At 34.5% G+C, this 20,464-nt stretch overlaps 1 protein-coding gene across 1 annotated transcript in view; it reads left to right on the top strand.

Annotated features, from left to right (window-relative positions):
* Nucleotides 1-12,302: 12,302 nt before the first annotated feature.
* LOC127114260 (LEAF RUST 10 DISEASE-RESISTANCE LOCUS RECEPTOR-LIKE PROTEIN KINASE-like 2.3) overlaps nt 12,303-20,464 on the top strand; it is a 31,401-nt gene continuing 23,239 nt past the window's right edge. Inside the window, exon 1 of the mRNA XM_051046567.1 lies at nt 12,303-13,110. Within this exon, the coding sequence (XP_050902524.1) occupies nt 12,303-13,110 (808 nt within the window). The remainder of the gene's footprint in view (nt 13,111-20,464) is intronic.

Consider the following 20,464-nt stretch of genomic DNA (forward strand, 5'->3'; position numbering starts at 1 on the left):
GAGTTATGATAGGAAGAAGATCAGCTTCGATCCCATTCCTATGTCATACGCTGAATTATATCCCTCCTTGTTGGAGAGGAAGCTGGTTACTCCCAGAGATCCTCCAGCTGTGCCCCCGAATCCGCAATGGTGGTATAAGCCAGACCAACACTGTGTTTATCATTCCAGTGCTCCGGGTCATAACATCGAGAACTGCTTTCCGTTGAAGACTAAGGTTCAAGACCTTATGAGATGCGGTATTCTGAGCTTTGAGGACTCAGGCCCCAATGTCACAAAGAACCCATTGCCCGAGCATGGGAAATCAGTGAACATGGTCCAGGGGTGTCCTGGGAAATATAAAGTCAAATATGTCAGCCATATTCGACAGTCATTGGTCGAGTTGCATCGTCTCCTGTGCGAGTACAATCATATGGGGCATGACCATGACCGATGCCGCATCTGTTCTGTTAATAGACTGGGTTGTCGCCAAGTGCGAAGAGAGCTTCAAGAGCTGTTAGATGATGGGACTATAGAGATTCTTCAGAATCGAAATGTTGATGAAGATGAACCGGAAGTGAATGTTATATCTCCTGTGTTCAAGCTGCCTGAGCCTGTTGTCATCCGTTATGATGGTAGCAAGCCGAAGGTCTCTCCTTCACTAACAATCAAGCCTGCAGGCCCTGTGCCTTATGCTTCTGATAAAGCGATTCCGTTCCGATATAATCCCGTTGCTGTGGAAGATGGGAAGGAAGTGTTGTTGCCTTCAACTTCTGTGACAAATATTGCTGATGTGAGTGGATTGACCCGGAGTGGTCGTGTGTTCTCTGCGCCTAAGCCTCAGGCAAGGGCTGTTGCTTCTGACACTGTTGAGCGTCCGGTTGGGACTGTTGTGAATGTTCAGAACCCGACACCTGTTGTCGAACCCTCCTCTGTACTAAAGACTCCTGCTTCTTCTGTTGGCCCTAGTGGAGTTGTGAATGAAGAATGTGATGAGATGCTGAGGCTCATCAAGAAGAGTGAGTACAATGTTGTAGACCAGCTTCTACAAACGCCGTCCAAAATCTCCGTTCTATCTTTGCTGCTGAATTCAGAACCCCATAGGGAGGCTCTGCAAAAAGTTTTGGATCTGGCGTATGTTGATCACGATGTCACTATAGAACAGTTCGACAGTATAGTTGCAAACATCACTGCTTGCAACACTTTGAGTTTCTGTGACGCTGATCTCCCTGAGGAGGGAAGAGACCACAACATGGCTTTACATATCTCCATGAACTGCAAGACTGATGCCATGTCCAATGTGCTGGTGGACACTGGATCATCTCTTAATGTATTGCCAAAGACCAAACTCTCTCGATTGTCATATCAGGGGCCTCCCATGAGGCAGAGTGGTGTTGTTGTGAAAGCTTTCGATGGGTCGCATAAGACCGTGATTGGGGAAGTTGATCTCCCAATCAAAATTGGACCAAGTGATTTCCAAGTTACCTTTCAGGTTATGGATATCCACCCATCTTATAGCTGTCTCCTTGGTAGACCATGGATTCACGAGGCTGGCGCCGTGACATCCACCCTACACCAGAAGCTGAAATTCGTCAAGAATAAGAAACTGGTTGTGGTAGGGGGAGAAAAGGCTCTCCTGGTTAGCCACCTGTCTTCTTTCTCATATATTGATGCTGAGGATGAAGTTGGAACTCCGTTCCAAGCTTTATCTATTGCTGAGCCGATTGAGAAGAAGTCTCCTTCATTCACTTCCTACCGAGATGCGAAGCTGGCCATTGAATGTGGTGCAGTTGCTAGCTTAGGGAAGATGATTGAGCTTGAAGATAATAAATCTCGGGCTGGCATTGGCTATTCTTCTGGGGCATTTAACGAGCAAGGTCTGTTCAAGAGTGGAGGATTCATCCATGCTGATCAACCTGAAGAAGTTGCTGCTATCTTGGAAGAGGATACAGAGGATCTGAGCAATTTCATCATACCTGGTGGTGTCTGCCACAATTGGGTCGCTGTAGATGTTCCTACAGTCATTCATAGATCAGAGTAATGGTTCACTTTGTTTAAAACCCTTCTCCCATTCCAAAAGGAGAAGTGATGACATTGTTGGCAGCACATATACAATGATATTTTCATTCAATTAATGCATTGTTAAACATTTGTTTTTCCATTTGTTTTTACTTTTTGCTTTTGCATGAAATCAATGATCACAAAAAACCATAAAAACAAGAATAAAAGCAACTTTTTCATCTGCATAATGGTTTGTTTGTTTAAATTCTAAAGTTCTTCATTAACCAAAATCATTATGCAGGTTGATTCTAAAACCCATTGAACATAATGATCCAACGCCATCTTCCAATTTTGAATTCCCTGTATTCGAGGCAAAGGAAGATGATGTTGAAGAGATTCCTGATGAGATTACCCGTCTCCTTGAGCACGAAGAGAAGATCATTCAGCCGCACCTTGAAGATCTGGAAACAGTCAACTTGGGGTCTGAGGATTGTGTTCGTATGGTGAAGATTGGGGCACTTCTTGAAGAGTCTGTCAAGAAAGGGTTGATCAGTTTTCTACGAGAATATTCCGATATCTTCGCTTGGTCATATGAAGACATGCCGGGTCTAGATACAGATATTGTGCAACATTTCCTGCCTTTGAAGCCTGAGTGTGTGCCAGTGAAGCAGAAGCTCAGAAGAACTCATCCAGATATGGCAGTGAAGATCAAAGAGGAAGTGACGAATACACCGCTACAATTTGAAAGGCGCTTGTCATTACAAGATCAAACGTTATCATCTATTGGATAATAATGCCTAGACATATAGTTAGGTTTAATATATGCACATACTGTAGCATGATCGGTGTTGAGTCTTGTTGTTTTATAAGTGTTGGAACTTAATGTTTTATGTTGGTTAATAGACTGAGATATCGACTATTAGGTAACATATTGATCTCATGGAATTGAGACCAATAAGAGATACGAATGAGAGCAACAAGTGGCAATATAAAAACAGCTGAGTAAAGGAGCATATTATTGACTTATGTTTATACATGATAAATATGCAATGATGAAATCTACCTCTAGCAAGTTTTCTTATTGTTAACACCAAAATCTCCATTTTACTTTATCTCATTTATTTTATTTCATTTACTTTCAAGCATCAAAACAAATATTAAACCCTTATACTTTGAATAATAAAAATTATTGAACGGTCTTTGAAACTACTAGTCTTTGTGGATATGATAATTACAAACTTACTTTTATGCTTGCAACAAAACGACGATGTTGTCGGGGACTGATTCTAGTTTTTAAAGATATTGCGATAATTTTTATTATTTTAAGTATTGTTTATATCATTTAATATTTGTATATTTTATTTATAGTCATTGACCTATTAACATCGAGACTTAGTTTTGTTGTTACTTGTTAATGCGAGGTAAGGTTCCTACATAACAATTTGTAATACAAACGATACCGGAATAACAAAGTATAATTTGTTCCTTGATCAACAAGAAAAGCACAAGGCTAGAAAAAGGGAAGCCAGAAGAACATAACAAGTTGGTTATAACTGCTATTCTTCACTTTCTCTTTGAAACAAGATTACAAGTGTTACAAAATAGAAAATAACCCCTCTCACTCTAAATAGGATTCGCGTTATGCAATGATGAGAGACTAGTATGCTATTTATAAGAAAACTAACATAATAAACTAATGTTTTTTTACACATAAGCCCATTACACAAACTAACTTAGAGTACAAGCTAACTTAAACAATTTGGCATAACAAACAGGCGCAATTCGACATGCTAAAAATCATAACATACTTTGACTACATCATATGAACAGACTTCGACGTCATGCTAATGATCATGTCATATTGTCGAACCACGAAGATTCTCTTCGACCATACTAGAGTTTGATCTAATATCTCATAAATCTCCACCTTGAACAAAATCTATAACATCAAGGGAGTAAACTAGATTTCTTCATGCAGTTTTATCAACTGCATACAGTGGAAAAATTGACTTCTAGTGAAACCTATGTATGCCACAAACTTGTCAAATCTCCTATTCCACTATCGAGGAGATTATTTTAGTCCATACAAAGATCTATTTATCTTGCACATATAATTTTCCTTTCTCTTTTCTGCATACCCTTCAGGTTGCCTCATTGGGATTGTTTCATCTAGATCTCCATACAAGAAAGCGGTCTTCTCATCCATTTGTTCCAGTTCTAGGTCGAACTGTGCCACCATGGCAAGTAACATTTGAATAGACATGTGCTTCACAATAATATAAAACACATCATTGAAGCCAACACCTTCTTTCTGAGTGAAACCCCTTGCGACCAATCTTCTCGTGTATCTCTTCGACGTCACTCATTTGATTCCTTTCTTAACTTTGAAAATCCACTTACAACTGACTAACCTGGCTCCATCAGGTTTCTTGATCAGATTCCAAACGTTGTTATCATGAAGAGACTTCATCTCATCATCCATGGCCTTCAGTCATTCGATCTTATTTCGACTCCTTATAACTTCCTTATAGTCTCTAGGTTCTTCATTTAGAACCTCATTTGCAGAGATTAAGGCATAAGTTATGCGATCTATATACCTAAGCCTTTGAGGTGGCTTGATGAATCTTCTTGCCATATCTATTTCCAATAGGTAGTCATTGATCAGTCACCATTTGCATTAAGTTTTCGTTACTGATCCGACAAGAAACCAAGGATTTTGAAACACTGTGCAAGCATTTTTGATACTTTTCAAGTCAATTTTACTTCTGGTATAATATTTAAGCATTTCCATTGATTGTTATATATTAATTATATTTTCATGATTTTATGCGTGGGATAGTTGTGTTTTTGTCCGACAGATCCAGGTAGAAGAACCAGGGAACTCAGAGCAAGACAATGCGAGATTCCGGCAAGCAGATGAGTGGAAAACCTCGGTACAGGAGGTCTGACACGGCCACCCGTGTCACCTGACACGGGACGTGTCAGGCAAAGGAGAGTGTGGCAAGGAAGACAATGGCCTGACACGGCCACCCGTGTCAGCGGACACGGGCCGTGACAAGTATCACCCCCCTCCCCCCCTCCGTGTCAAAAGGCCATGGGCGTGTCACCAATAACAGTAGGCTGACACAACCGACTGTGTCAACCCAAGCCCAAAATTTCCCTTTATCTCGGGCTTTTCAGAGAGATTTTTGGACATGTCCACCTTCTGCTTGAAATTTTCATTATAAAAGAGGATATTCTGCCTAAGGAAAGATCATCTTGGAAGAAGGAAAAACACAGTATTGTGAAGCAATCAAGTATTACAGAGAGCAAGGCGTTTGGAGAGCTGAAGGTTTTCATGAGCGGGAGCGATTGAAGATCAAAGTCATCCAATTACTTGTAATATGTAATTTTTATCTTGCATTTGTTTTAAACAATATGAGTAGCTAAACCCCCAATGCTAGGGGGTGTCCCTGATTTAGAATTGTAACGAATTTGAGTTTACATTTGCATTTATAATATTATTTTTACGGTAACCTTTTGATGTGTTTATTGCTTTCTCTTTCGAATCAATCGAGATTGATTTGTGGTTATCAATTAGGCTGGACCGTCATTGATAAGGTTTTTCTAAAGTTCAAACTATGTCAGATGGATGTGCATAGTGCCTCTCTAAATAAGTACTCAAATGAGGAAGTTGAAGAACTATGTTTTGCCAACATAATACAGAACATAATGAAGAATAAATTTAGTAAAACCATCGATAATTTAATTAAGAAAATTTTCAATACTAATGAGGATGTGGTTTTTATGAACATGGATGTTCATGATAGGTCTGAACCAAGCAATGAAGGGGTTACTAAGAATGATGATCTTGGTAACGTGTCTCTCCTTAATAAGGATATTACGTTGAAGTATTTATGTCAAATGAGGATATCCCTTTGAAGTATGATACCAAAAGAATCTCTGATCTCTGAAGAAGATGCTCATTTGGAAGAAGAAGTCATTATGAAAAACAATGATAAAGTTATCATGTGTGCGGTTGACTTGTCAGAAAATATGGCGGAGCATGTTGTTCATCAGATGCAGTTTGACCTTGAATTAGGCAAGATATATGACGTTGGATGTCATCCTGAATTTCAATCAAAGCCAATGAAGTATGATGCAGATGATAAGGAAGATGTTTTCTAATATGTATCAAACAACTTAAGTATCATAGTGGTAACTAAGTCACCAACTCCGAAGACGGACGAGCTAGCATTTCTTGGATACTATGAAGAATCTGGAACTCTTTTATAATACTAAGATGTTGAAGCAAATGTATTTATCATTATGTTGAACATTCAGAAAAGACTGGTCGACAGAGTAGTGAATGAGATATGGTTGTCAAATTAAGATTTGACATTTGAAGAAATGGTTCAGCAATTGGAGAAAGTATGTGTGATAAATAAGGAGAACCTCATAATAAGTTACAATGGTGATGATGATAGTGATAGATATGACTTGCTTGTCAATAGCATACCCTCTTGGATAAGCAAGGAGAAAATCAATGTAACCCTATCATTTGATGAAACTTCACTCTCTACTACAATGAGTCATTGTAAGAAGTTACTATGGGTGAAACAAATGTTGAAGAAGTGTAATGTGTATGACATTTATCTATAACATTTTTAAGTCATTAGATTCAGTCAACTTTGAAAAAGGGCTCCGCATTTGTGAAAGTCAATAGCAACCAATGCTAGGGAGTTGTGCCAAAAGAGAAAAAAAGCGTTTATCTCCCATAAGATCACGTTGGCACAAAAATTAAGGTGAATTGTTTTGTTATCTCAAGTGTGGTATAATTGGGGTATCATTACAAGCAAGAAAGAGAGACGTCTTGCTTTACCCTACTATCTGATTACATATATCCTTCTTCATTTCAACATGAATTAAAATATCGATGATTTGTTTAGAGGGAGCATACCTATCAAAGAAAGTAAGGTTCCCAAGGATGTCGTGGATAAACTAGAGCATGGTTAAATAAGGCCAATGAAGTTGGAGATATTAGGAACATCATCACCATTGTTGAACCTTCTAATGGAACATCCGACCCTAAGAAAATAATAATCTCAAACATGCATCGTGAGAAGGTAAGGAGGATAGAGGCTGTATTTGCAGAGCTAACGGAATCAAGTGACTTAAGTGCTTCTGAGTCAGATGAGGACAACCTAAGTTGGATTTTGATCTAAGGAGCTGAAGTTTAGAGATTCCTTCCTAAAGATTTCTTGGCTCTAGCTTAGTTGTTCTGGCCCTTGTATCTGGGCATTTTTTATTGGATTTGTAAAGGCTACGTAGCCTATTTGAACCTATGTATAATAATATGGATATAATGCTTGTGCATCTTTTGGTGATGTTCTTGTTGTTTTCTCATGTTCATTAGTTGTGTATGTGCTAACATACTAACTTATGCATGACTAACTTCTATATGCTATTTGATTCTAACAGTTTGCCAAATTATGGCAAAAAGGGGGGAGTAGTGTGTTACTAAGTGCTAAGGTGTTGCTGAGTGCTGAAGTAGCGGAGTTTTATTTAGTACTAACCATTTCTGGTAAGTGCTAATCCACGTTGAAGCATCAGGAAAGACATTTAGCCCTTGTATATGTGAAAATAGATCTATCTTAGTAGTATTACTTGCATATTACAATATCAACTACTAACTTCTTGTGTGTGCATGACTAAGTATGTGAATGCTTGCATGCTAATATATGTTAGTTAGAAATATTGTATGCTACTAACTATGAGCTAACGAGATTCATGCACGACTAAGTCTGTGAATGATTGCATGATTGTCTGTTTAGTTTGGAGCGACTGAATGGATTATGTGCAAGCATCTGAATGTTGATACTTATGTCTTCTGCTACTGGTGCGAGTGATTAACTCTAGTAACTGGAAGATGGCTATTGCTACTGATTGTATGCTCTGATAGTCCGGTAGTTCTACTGGTTGTCACATGTTCTGATGGAAAAATGATATTTATCTTGAAGAGTTGTTTTCCACTATATTATATGGTGTTCCATAATTCTCTCAAGTACATTGTACCTTATAATGTCCCATAAATCTCTCAACTAATGTTACCTCTTCTTCCCAGATATGTATGGTAGTATGGCTTGGATACAAAGATTGTAGTGACAACTCTACTAAGCCTCCTCTGAATGCTTAAGGTGGTTTTGCATCATCATCCTCAGCAGCCTCACAATCTAGAGGTGGCACTAACTCAGTAGCATCAGCATTCGGAGGTGGCAATAACTCAGAAGCATCATCCGTCAGAGGTGGCACTGGTGACTCGAATATCTCTGGTGCTTGAATAGGTGAAACCTGACGCCTGTGAGATGATGGAAGGAGTGATGCGTCGCTAGGTGAAACTCGTCTCCTACGGGAAGAAAAAGATGAAGAAGCATGATCCCTAGAAGTAGATGTCTCCGCATGGTTAGAGCGAACATGAGCCTCTAAAACCCGACTCTTCTCCCGCCGCACTGATGCATGTTATGCAATCTTCCCTTGCCTGAGTCTATCGTGTTTATCAACCATAATGTCTGTAAGTAAACTAGACAATTAGTAAAAGCAACACTACAAGCAAGAAAAAAAGAAAAAAAAACAGACTGAGAATTTTCGAAGATGCATCTCTGATTACTGAGAAACTAAACATTCAAAAATTTCAGAGATGCATCTCCAAAATTTTCTACAACTCTCCAGGTCCTTCAATGGAGGCAATGATGCAAACCAGGGACGGAGCTATGCATAAGATTAAGAGGGCATGTGCCTCCACTACTATTCCACTCTTTCATATATAAATATGTAATATTAATATATAAAAGTTGGTTATGCGCTATAGGTTAAATTCTTAAGAAAAACAAATTTATCACAGAACACTATATGTAAGACAATTACAGAATTAACACATAATTAATTATGTGTTATATGAAATACAAACTTTTAAAATAATATTGATTATGTTTTATATGTAATATTTATTGATATAAAACGTAATTACATATATTTTTAATATTCATTGCACATATTTAACTATATTTTAAAGGTAAAACAATTGTTAATTATAGATCTTAGTTGAAATTATTATATTATATCAATACTTTAATATATTATATTTATTTATTCATATTTTTCATATTATAAGATATAATATTTATTTCATATTTAAAAATGTTTCAATTGTGTGTCTAAGATTATGTTAAATTAGTAAATGATAAATACATATAATCTTTATTTCGATTTGAACTTGAAATCTCGTAGTTACGTGATTTTTATAGTTATTGCCATTTCGTCTATTGATTAAAAATATATTATAGTTATAATATTCATTTTAAAAATAATACATACTTTACATATAAAATAATTTATTATATTTTTAATATAGTTAAATTATTATGAATATTGTTAATGTAAAAAAATTACACTCATATTCAATTATCTGTACAAATATAAATATTGGGAAAAATATTTTAAAAATAATATAAGAAAAAAATATAATAATAAAAAGAATAATAATAATAGAAAATAATTTAGTATATATATGATTAATTTTTATTTGCCGATAATATATATATATATATATATATATATATATATATATATATATATATATATATATATATATATATATATATATATATATAATTAAAATTATTTTTATATATATTGCCCCCCACATTTTAAATTTTCTGGCTCCATCCCTGATGCAACCCCAAAAATAATGGTTTGATCGTGATTTTCAACCAACTAACATGTTTTACGTATGTATAAACTAACATTCTTGCATTGCAATACTCATTTCTTATCTAAATCATCATTTTCTACTAATTTACACAAAAACTCAAAAAAACTTATCCAAACATCAAAAATTTAATTTAGACTTTATTTAAATGTTGGATGATGTCTCTGATTGATTGAAGATCTTTAAGTTTGATAGTTTGATGAATTTTTTTTAGAGTTGGATAAAGTTGAGTTTTTTTAAAAATGAGAAATGAAAAGGGTTCTGACGCAATTTAAATTCAAATATTTTTCGAAAACGTATCTTTGAAATAAATTTAAAGATGCATCTTCGAAACATTTTAATATAAAATTAAAATTCTATAAATTTAAAATGCGTCCGAAGATGTATGATCCAAATCTAAAAACATTTTAATCTTTTTAAATAATGACTAAATAATATATAAAGGGAATTAAGAAATTCTCATCTATTTTGTTATATTGTGTCTCAGATGCTCTCTGTAGTATGTCAACTTAGTTGATACGCCTCTGCTATTATTAAGGGAGTGTTTTTATTTTTATTTAAAAAATATCAAAGATAATATTTAACAAGTGACTCAATATTTTGATGAGTGATTTGATATTCTAATCGAATTCTTCACTACAGAATCGATTTTTGAAATACATGATTTAATAATTACCAATGACAATGATGTTTTATGTTATTTATTTGATTACTGTGTATTGTTGGTGTTTCTGCTTTTCCTAACAAGTAACAGCATCGTATTGCATTTTACTTCCTTCGTGACTAAAAGGAGTAAACAAGTACAATATATGCAATAGTAGTAATAAAATATTCAAAGGACCGTGACGGGCACGCGTTCATGAATTTTATATTCTAGATATTTTCCTAAATGCATCGTATTGCATTTTACATCCTAGATATTTTCCTAAAACCAAGTAGAAATTCAAAATAAATAAATAAAATAATCCATTGAAATATGCAAACCGCGTCTTCAGTCATCATTCACAAGATTTTATAAATTTCAGTTTTGACTTCTTCTATAACTTTGACTTCAAGTCTTTCAGTCTGGTAATTCATTCATCAAAGCTATTGATACCCCCAATCAAAACTTTTGGTTACCAAAAAGTTTACCTTAAAAAAATCAGCAAAAGAACATACACACCAAAGGTCACATAGAGTTACTATCACTTTGTTAGTTGCCACTTGATAATAGGTTCCTTTCACACTTACAAATTGTCTCTCTAACTTTTTTCCTCTAATTAATTAATTAATTAATCACAAAAACTCGTTTGACTGATTCTTCACAGAGAAAAAATCAATAGCTATAAATATATGCAACTATCATCTCATTCAAATTCATTATTGCTCCCAAACTAAACCATGTCAAAACTCTCTCAAACCTTGTTTACATTATCCATCATTCTCATAATAACATCATGTTATGCTGATAGCTCCAACACAACATCACCATCATCATCACTATGTCCTATTTCTCTTTGTGGCAATATTTTCATTCGCTACCCTTTTTGGATTAAGTCCCAAACAATCAACACTAGAGATCAATTTTGTGGTTATCCTGATTTTGGTCTTGAATGCTCCAAAAGCAACAAAACCATAATCAATCTTCCAAGTGACACATATTATGTTACCGATATAAACTATGATAATAGTTCAATCACCCTTGTTGACATAGATATATTGGATCAAAAATGTCCAAGGGTAAGAAAAAACGTTACACTTTCTAACCTTCCTTTGTCTTTTAGCAAACTAGATTTGAATCTTAGTTTCTACTTCAATTGTAGCTCTTATCCTCCATATTTAGACCCTATAGGGTGCTTTAGAGTTAGTAATGATGAAAAGTTGAGGTCTTATGTTTTTGTGGATGGTGATGAAGGTGAAATTGGTTATGATAATTGGAAATGTGAGGATCATGTTGTGGTGAGTGTTAAGGTTGATGAGGTAAGTGATTTTGTTGGTAGTGTTGGTGGTTTGATTAATGGGTTTGGTTCAGCTATTAAAAAGGGTTTGTACTTGATTGGAGAAAAGGGTTTGAGGATTGTGCTAAGTGTGAGAACTCTGGTGGATATTGTGGATATGGTCAAGAGAGTAAGAACTTTACATGCATATGTGGAAATGGTAGTGTTGTTGCTAAGAGTTGCAAAAAAGGTACATTTCTTTGCTTTTAACCTGTTTAGTTGTTCAATTAGAATTGTTTTGGCTCAATTTTTTTATCATTATATGTTGGCATGATTAAATCACATGTATATATTGTTACATATGTACCGTTCATAGTTATATTCTTTTGGTTTTTGATTTTAGTTTATAATATAATTGTAGTTCTAGTGACAAAATTTTATATTGAAGTTTGAAAATAGTGCCTTTCTTAGTCAAAATTTAAATTAAAAAGAAAAAAAATAAATTGCATGGAAAGAGAGTGGAAATTTCGTGGGTGACTTTTGAGTTGACTCTATGGCGGACTGAGAACATAATTAAATTCAAACATAATGAACTGAATTGCCTTAAAACATAACCTCCTCCTCTTCCTCCTCTTGTTCTTTTCTTATTCGTTCTCAACATAATGGATAATCATATCAATATTCCTATGATCATCTCTTTCTTCTTCTTCTTGTTATTAATAATAACCACTTTTTTCCCACAACTATCCCACTCTCTACCACAACAACTACCTCAAACCTTAAACAGTTATTCAATTTGTAAGCAACAGTCTTACAACTGCGGAAATATCACCAACATCTTTTATCCATTTTGGGGACAAGATAGCTCTACTTACTGTGGTGCCGGAAGCCCGTTTTACCTAAACTGCCACGAAAACCTTACTACTACCATTCTGTTATTCTCACAAAATTTCACAGTACTTGACATCAACACTAAGAAACATACAATCAAACTCAAGAGAACAGACCTATCTCAAAATCTCTGTTCTCCTCAATTTGATGATATTGTTTTGTCTTCTTCACCTCTGTTTCACTATCTCCCACACGTCAAAACCATCAACATATACTTCAATTGTCCTTCCAATTTCTCTCAATTTTTACATATAGAATCTATTTGTGGATCTCAGAATCAAGTATTTGATTCTGTTGCTTATGATGAGAGGCTGTTCAGGGATTGCGAGAATTATATTCAAGTGCCTGTAGGAGAAGATTTTTCCATGGAGAAAAATCATTTAAACCGTGATGAACTTGTAAGTGGCTTGGATAAGGGGTTTGAGGTGAATTATACTGTTAGTGAGGAATGTTTACAGTGTTTGGGAAATCAAGAAGGTGATTGTAGATTGAAAAACATTGATGATTTTGAGTCCTCTTGCTATTATTGCCCAGATGGATCCCATGCTTCTTCAACCCACTGTTCTTATCATCACAGTAGTATGTTTTCTATCCCTTTATCTCACATATAAATAAATGTGACTCATGTAGGAATCTCTTACTTTTTAGTTTAGTAATAGTATCTCACTAGAAAAAATATATAATTAGTGTATGCATGGTTGATTGAAAATTTGGCTATTTGTTTAGTGGAACAGGTCAATGAATTGGTTCAAGCTTATCTACATATACATTAAATTAAGATTACAATTTTTATCATAGGACTCCTAGGTTAAGATTTTCTGCTTTCTTCTTTTTTCCATAACAAATTACTTTCACAAATTTAAGTCATCTCATCCACTCATTTTCTTCTTGGAAAAGACTAATAACAAGTTTGAATTCATAAATCTTGGTATTACTATTCAAATAGCTTCTAGTCAACACCGTGTAAAATTTTCTCCTTGGAAAAGGCTAAACCCACTAGGAAGCAACGCATCCCCAGCAGAGTCGTCACTTTTTTGTAGTGGGGTATTCGTTACCTTTAGATTTATTGACTAAATCAAAAGTAAGCATACAATTCGAGTCGTCACCACACTTCTATTTATCCAAAGGAAAAGTTTGAAAGCAAACAAAAACCAAGTAAGAAGTTTTATCAAATCAAAAACTAATAAAAATGTCAGAGATCTGGGTAAGGGGGTTGGTTATGAAATGAGAAGTTTTAAGCATCTAAAACATCCTTAGTACTCTAAGGGAACCCTTTTTGCAAATGTGTGTTGTAGGTTGGTATTTGTGAAAATATTTGTGCAAACAAGATTGAGGAGATGAGAAAAGAATATACATATTATTTACAAATTTGTTGTTTGAATGGATAAATCCACTGCCTACGTACCATCACAAATGTAGGATCAAAATCTCGTAGTTCGGGGTAAAAATCTAAAAAGATTGGTGAATTGATTTGGTCAAAAGCCTTAAGGTCTTTTGTTATCAAAGGGAGAAAACTCAACCTAAACCAACAATCCACCATGTGAGGAGAGCTTCAACATACTAGTGAGGGATCCACCCTATAATAAGTATGGAAGACTTATAGTCCAATCACTAAGGATAATGTGAGGTTTACATCAACCACTATGATAACTCAAACCTATGGCTAAGGTTTATGAAAAAAGTTTTAACAAAGGTGGCCATTGGAACCACAAAAACAACTTGAAGTGAGTTGTATTTACAAGTTAGAAGTATTTTCAAAATGAAGTCAAAGTTGACTTAAGGTTCATTCAAAATGAGTATTAATGAAAAGAGTTTGAAAAATCAAAGGCATATGACCTAAGTTTCTAGTTTTGAAAACAATGTCAAAGTTTGCACAAAAATGAGTTTGGCTTGGGTTAGAGTGGAGAGAAGAAAAGAAGGGCTAATCCTAAATATGCAAAGATGAGAGAAGAGATAAAACCCTTGGAGTTCCCTTCTTGAAATCCTAGAGATGATTCAAGATGCTCCTTTCCTTTGGACTTAGCAAGCAAACAAGCAATCAAAACAAATATACATTCAAGCTCCTAGGATCTCCATTTAACTTGTCTCTCTTAACTTGGCTATTCATGACAATGATCCTTCTTACTATCTCAAGATGGAATCCCTATCACACAAGAACAAACAATCAAAAAGTTCACAACACAATAAGTGGAATTGACAAAGAATGAGTTTAGATTAGGGGTCCTTTGAAGTCAACTTTTAAGATTTAGCATTCTAAAGGCATGAGGCCTAGTTGCTCTTCAACAAGTTTAGCATTCTAAAGGCATGAGGCCTAGTTGCTCTTGAACTCCTTTAAGCATAGGTAAGGTCCTAATTCTAAGTCTTTTCTCTTTTTTGCATTGGGTTCACACAAACAAAGACAAAACAAACACAAAATAACAATATATTTATATACAATAATGAGCTCAAGTGAGCAAAAGGAAAATGACATAAACATAAAATATGAGCTCAAGTGAGCAAAGGGAAAAACAATATGAATAAATGAGCAAGAAAGTAAATTGCATTAAAGTAAATTGCAAGAAATTAAATGCTTGAATTTAAAGTTAGTAGTTAATGGTTATGTTAGTGTGTCATAAAATAATTTAGCACTATGTTAAGCAATCGTAAGTGGACTAATGTAGTACTCACACCTATCTGAGGTCGGTCAATAAAATTATAGGCAAATAAACATAAGTTAGAGATCATGACTAGTAAGTCAAGCTCCTACAACTTGCCATACCAAAAGAAAAGAAGGAAAATCTTGTATGGATTTCAGGTTTTTTTCTTGACCAAGAAGCAACCTATCTTGGACATAAAGCAACTCACTTGATCTTTGATCAAGTTGAGTTTGATTTGGATTAAAGAAGTTTAAGCCTCTCATATGTCAAGACTAACCACAAATCATTAACTCATTGGCCAAAATAAAAAGAAGAAGATGAAGATGAAATGAAATGGAAAGAACATAAGGAGAATTCAAAAGACATGTACAATTGGTCAAAATAGAAATAAATCACCATCAACCAATGTAAAACAGAAGAGAAATGAAGTTTAGAAGTCAACAAAGCCAAACATATTTTTTGGTACTTTTGAAATTAAAATAAATGCAAAATTAAAATGGACAAAATATAGTCAAACTTCAAATTCAATTCAAATCAACTTGGATAAGTCCAATTGAATCATCATAAGTCTAACATGGTCAAACAAGGTTTGATAAATTTTCTCAATAATTTTTTAAAACAGAAACTATTCAAAATCAATTAAAAATAATAAAATATAACACAAATGAATTAAAATCTCAAATAAATCTCAAATCAATTAAGAAATTGATGAGAATATTTTTCATAGACTTATCATGATCCATATGTGTTAAGAAAAATATTTTTGGAAGTTTTGGATATAAAAAAGTAATTAAAATGAATTAAAAACTATTAAAAACAAAATAATTCATAAAAAATATTAAATGAAGTCACAAAAATAATTAAAAATCAGATTATGAAACTAGATTTTTCAAGAATTTTTTTGCCATTGGTCTCATATTTTTATGACTTCAAATAAAATAGTTATGAATTTTTGAAAATAAAAGAAATTAAAACAGAAATTATAAAATGCTAAAAATCCAGGAGCGCTAGATCTGCTTCATTAAATGACGTGGACACATCAAGCGTTCCAGAAGCGCGCTTCCACCATAGTCATTAGTCAAACGCGTGACACAATGGATTAAAATAAGTCCAACATATGCACGGCCACACTTAGAACAAATAAGAGAGATCCAAAGGCTCAGGTGGTTCCACGTGGGGATGGTGGTGGAAACCACCATCTTCTCCGGTGGACCAACCAACTTCGGCCACCAGTTGTAGGTTTTTGAACCTCAACCAAAATGCACGAGCCAAGTACCAAAATGGAGCTGGGGTGATGTACATCACCTCTGTAACCTTGGATTGTCCTCAAGATTTCTATGTAATGAGAAATCTGAGCTTGAAAATCCAGGTATGAAAACTGAAATGCTTCAATTCATAAAATCAAGACCACCACTGGCCTGCCTCTTGCTCGAGGACTTCAGAAAACCATTTGACCACAAGCAATTCACATTGTATGATGAGATTTAGATCAAAACAGTTTGAACATCTACCTTTGAAGAGCAGCTTTGTGCAACACGATCTACTCAATCTTTTGCTTCCAATTTGATCTCTAGATGTGATATGAATGCAAGGCTAAGGAATAAGACTTGAAGATCAACTGATTTTGTTGAAATTTAAGCTTGAATTTGAGAAATAAAAATCAGAATTCCTTTGGTATGGTTGGGTTTTGATTTCAGCAGAGCTTCAGGTTGCCTTAAGATTGAGATTTGAATGAGGGAAGCATTGTATTTATAGCTGGAGCTGATGCCAAGTGAGGGAAAACTCGTGTGCATGAAGCTTTGGATCCTCCATGCATGGGCCTGTACAGGTGCATGTGAGGCCCAAAATCAAGTGGAAATGCAAGCTGATATCATACCAAGTAGAATTGGACGTGCAATTGGGATTGTAATAGCTTGTGCATGAAGATTCAAAGTGAATTGCATAATTGGGCACAAATGTTCACCTCTTCGAAAGTCACACATAGAAAATCCAAACATAGGCATGTGAGTAATGGTTGGAAAGGTCTTGACATAAGGAACAAAATCTATGTTGGACAAAAACCCATTTGGAGTTTGGAAATTTGTGAAAACTGGCCTTGAAGTTTGAGGTACAAAACATGTCTTTGAAAAATTTGCCAAAAGTGACCAACTTCAAGCCCTTCTGTTTCAATGATACAAGCCTCAAATGGAAAAACCTCCAACACAAAAGTTGTAGATCTTTTCCATATGATCAATTTTGACTTAATTTTGCATCATTTTTATTTTTTATGAGAAAGTTATGGGCACTTGAAGTTGGACATTTTCAAGATTCAATGATTTTGGTCCAAAGTGACCTATAATGTTTTGTATTATCACATGTGTTTATTTTAGGATTATGAAATTTGGTCCAACATAACATTTGAATTAGACATCTTAAGCTTTCCAATGCAATTGGTCTCACCTAAAAATCATAAAAAATAAGGAAGTTAGGTCCTTGGGAAGTTGACCCAAAATTAGGGTTTCAATCAAAATGACCTATAATGTTTTGAAATGAATGATGATCTTAAAAGTTTCAAATGGATTTTTTATGAACATCAAAGTTGTTCATATGGTTCTTTAGAACATGTTTGATCTTGGGGTCATCTTCTTTTTACAAACATATAAAAAGTTGTGTCTCAGTGGATCTCAGATTGGTCAGATGACTTGACTGGTCAACTTCTCAAGGTCAGACCTCAAATCTTGATGAATGAATGATTGGGGATACTCAAATATGTTCATATATGCATAAAATAGTGAATTAAAGAACTTCCCTTGATTGAATTTGATCATAGGTTGAGGTTGTTTCATGAGCAAGGCACAGTCAATGCACAACTGAATTAGGGTTTCCTTGGGAAACAATCCTCAAGCCCTTTGGTTTATCTTGATCAAATTGGCAAATTGAGATACTTGGGATGCATATATGATGATTAGGAACTTTATGAACCATTGTCATTCTTGTTTTCATCTTCATCTAGCCACTTCATTGAGCATAGGAGCCTCCTAGGAGCCTTGGATCTCATGATTGCTTGAGCTTCAAAACAAAAGAGATTAGTGACATATTTTTGTGCTTTTGGTTAGTAATCAAAATAATAAGAGCAATAATATACAATGCAAGCATGCTTGGTGGTCTCAAACCAACTCACACAAGTCCCACCCTAGGGTTAAGGAGCCACACATGCTATGATCCTTAAGGCAATGCAATGAGCAATGTTATGATGCCATGAGGGATCTTAGGGTCAAAATTAGGGTATTACACTTTTCAACATAGCTTTTATCATATAGCCATAATTTCCTAGAACTTTTATCCTTGTGAATTTTCATATTAAGAATTATCTTAACAACACTTAAGTCTTTCATGTGAAACTCATTTTCTAACATAATTTTCAGTTCATTTACATCATGTAAATGATTAGTAGTAATAAACATATCATTAACATATATTAACATGAAAATAAAAATTCCATAATCAAAGCTTCTAACATAAACACAATTGTCACACTCACACCTTCTGTAGTCAATCTGAAGCATGAAAGAATAAAACAGCTTGTATTGTTGCCTTAAAGATGACTTAAATCATACAAAGACCTCTTCAATTTACAAACTAGTATGTCATGTCCAGTGTTTCTAAACCCATATGATTGTTCCATATAAATTTACTCATCTATATTACCGTGAAGGAATGATGTCTTCACATCACTCTGCTATAAATGCATGTCTCAGCGGGCTACCAAGGCTAACATGACCCTAGTACTCCACCTGAAACTTCAGGTCTATGGTCAATTTCATTATATGGTTCCTCTTGTGGTTAAGGTACTATGTGCATATTGTTCACTAATGATAGGCCAACATCCACATGAATCATTTATTTGCTGAAAGTTTCTCCTTCAGATGTTGACACATCTGTTGCAACCGACTGCTCAAACATTAGCTACTCATAAAAACAACATCTATGTTGATTACCATTATCTTTTTAATCAAATCCTGTAACTTGAACCCTTTCATACCTTTTGCGTATCCGACGAAGACACACATCTTCGACTTTGGATCTAGTTCAAATCGATCTTCACATGATATATGAACATGATATGGATGCCAAAAAATCATTAAGTTGTAAAATATCAATAGGATTACATGTCCATACCACCTCTGCAACCTTCCACTTCAATGAAATTCGCGGTGACCTATTGATAAGATAACATCCATGTTAACTACTTCTATCCATAAACCTTTTATAGTCCAACATTCAACAAGATACATCTTTTCCTTTGAGTTAGACACCTATTCATTCTCCCTACATTCCATTTTGTGTGGCGTCTTATAAATCAAGAAATTTCTTTGAATACCGTGATCGTAAATACTTTGATTTTCTTCACGTTTGATTATCTACCTTTGTTTTCTACAACTTGAATTTGCTAAAGACTTTAGCATTTTACTTTAAGAAATACACCTAAATCTTGTGAGAAAGATTATTTATGAAAGTAAAAAATAGCTAGAACTACCCATGAAAACCTCTTTAATAGACCCCCACACATCTGAATGCACATATTCTAAAATTTCTTCTATTTTGTGCTTTACGGTCTTGAACCTAATACAACACTATTTTCCAAGTATGCAATATTTAGACAAATCCATTTTACAACTAAGAACACTCTTTAATATATTTTTTGTATGAAGTTCCATAATTCCATATTCCGAAATGATCTAAATACATATGCAAGAATTTTATTGCATCATTATCAAACTCACCTGTATAAAATTTATATTCAAAGTTTTCATAAAAAAAGAAATAAATTAAAAAAGAAAGGGAGTAGAAATTTTGCAGGTGACTATTGCGTTGACTCTCCAACCGACTAAAAGCATAACTAAAGTCGCACATTATAAACTGAATATATTCTCTAAACATTATATTCAAATGTTCATAAATATTAAATAGATCTCTTTCTTCTTATTCTTTTTCTTGTTATTAATAATAATAAGCACTTATGTCATCGCCTGAGAACTGTCACTCCTGCTCGAATCTACAGCCTCAGAGGAAACCTTCTTTTTATGTTGGTATCTTCTCCATGTTCTAGTCATAGGCTTGTTTCCTAGGTAGTTAAAGCACGTGAATACTTCTTTGATACCTATGAGCTATCATGGTATGATGAGCCCGTACCAACTTCGATCAATCTCCGTTTTTGTTGATCAATGTTTTTTTACTTGTAGATCTAATCCACTCACCAAGGGGAACATTGGTATGTGGAACATAAGTCCTCTTCTGGTATGTCTTGTAGGGAACTT

The sequence above is a fragment of the Lathyrus oleraceus genome, unplaced genomic scaffold (assembly GCF_024323335.1).
Source record: "Lathyrus oleraceus cultivar Zhongwan6 unplaced genomic scaffold, CAAS_Psat_ZW6_1.0 chrUn0462, whole genome shotgun sequence".
Classification (NCBI taxonomy): Eukaryota; Viridiplantae; Streptophyta; class Magnoliopsida; order Fabales; family Fabaceae; genus Lathyrus; species Lathyrus oleraceus.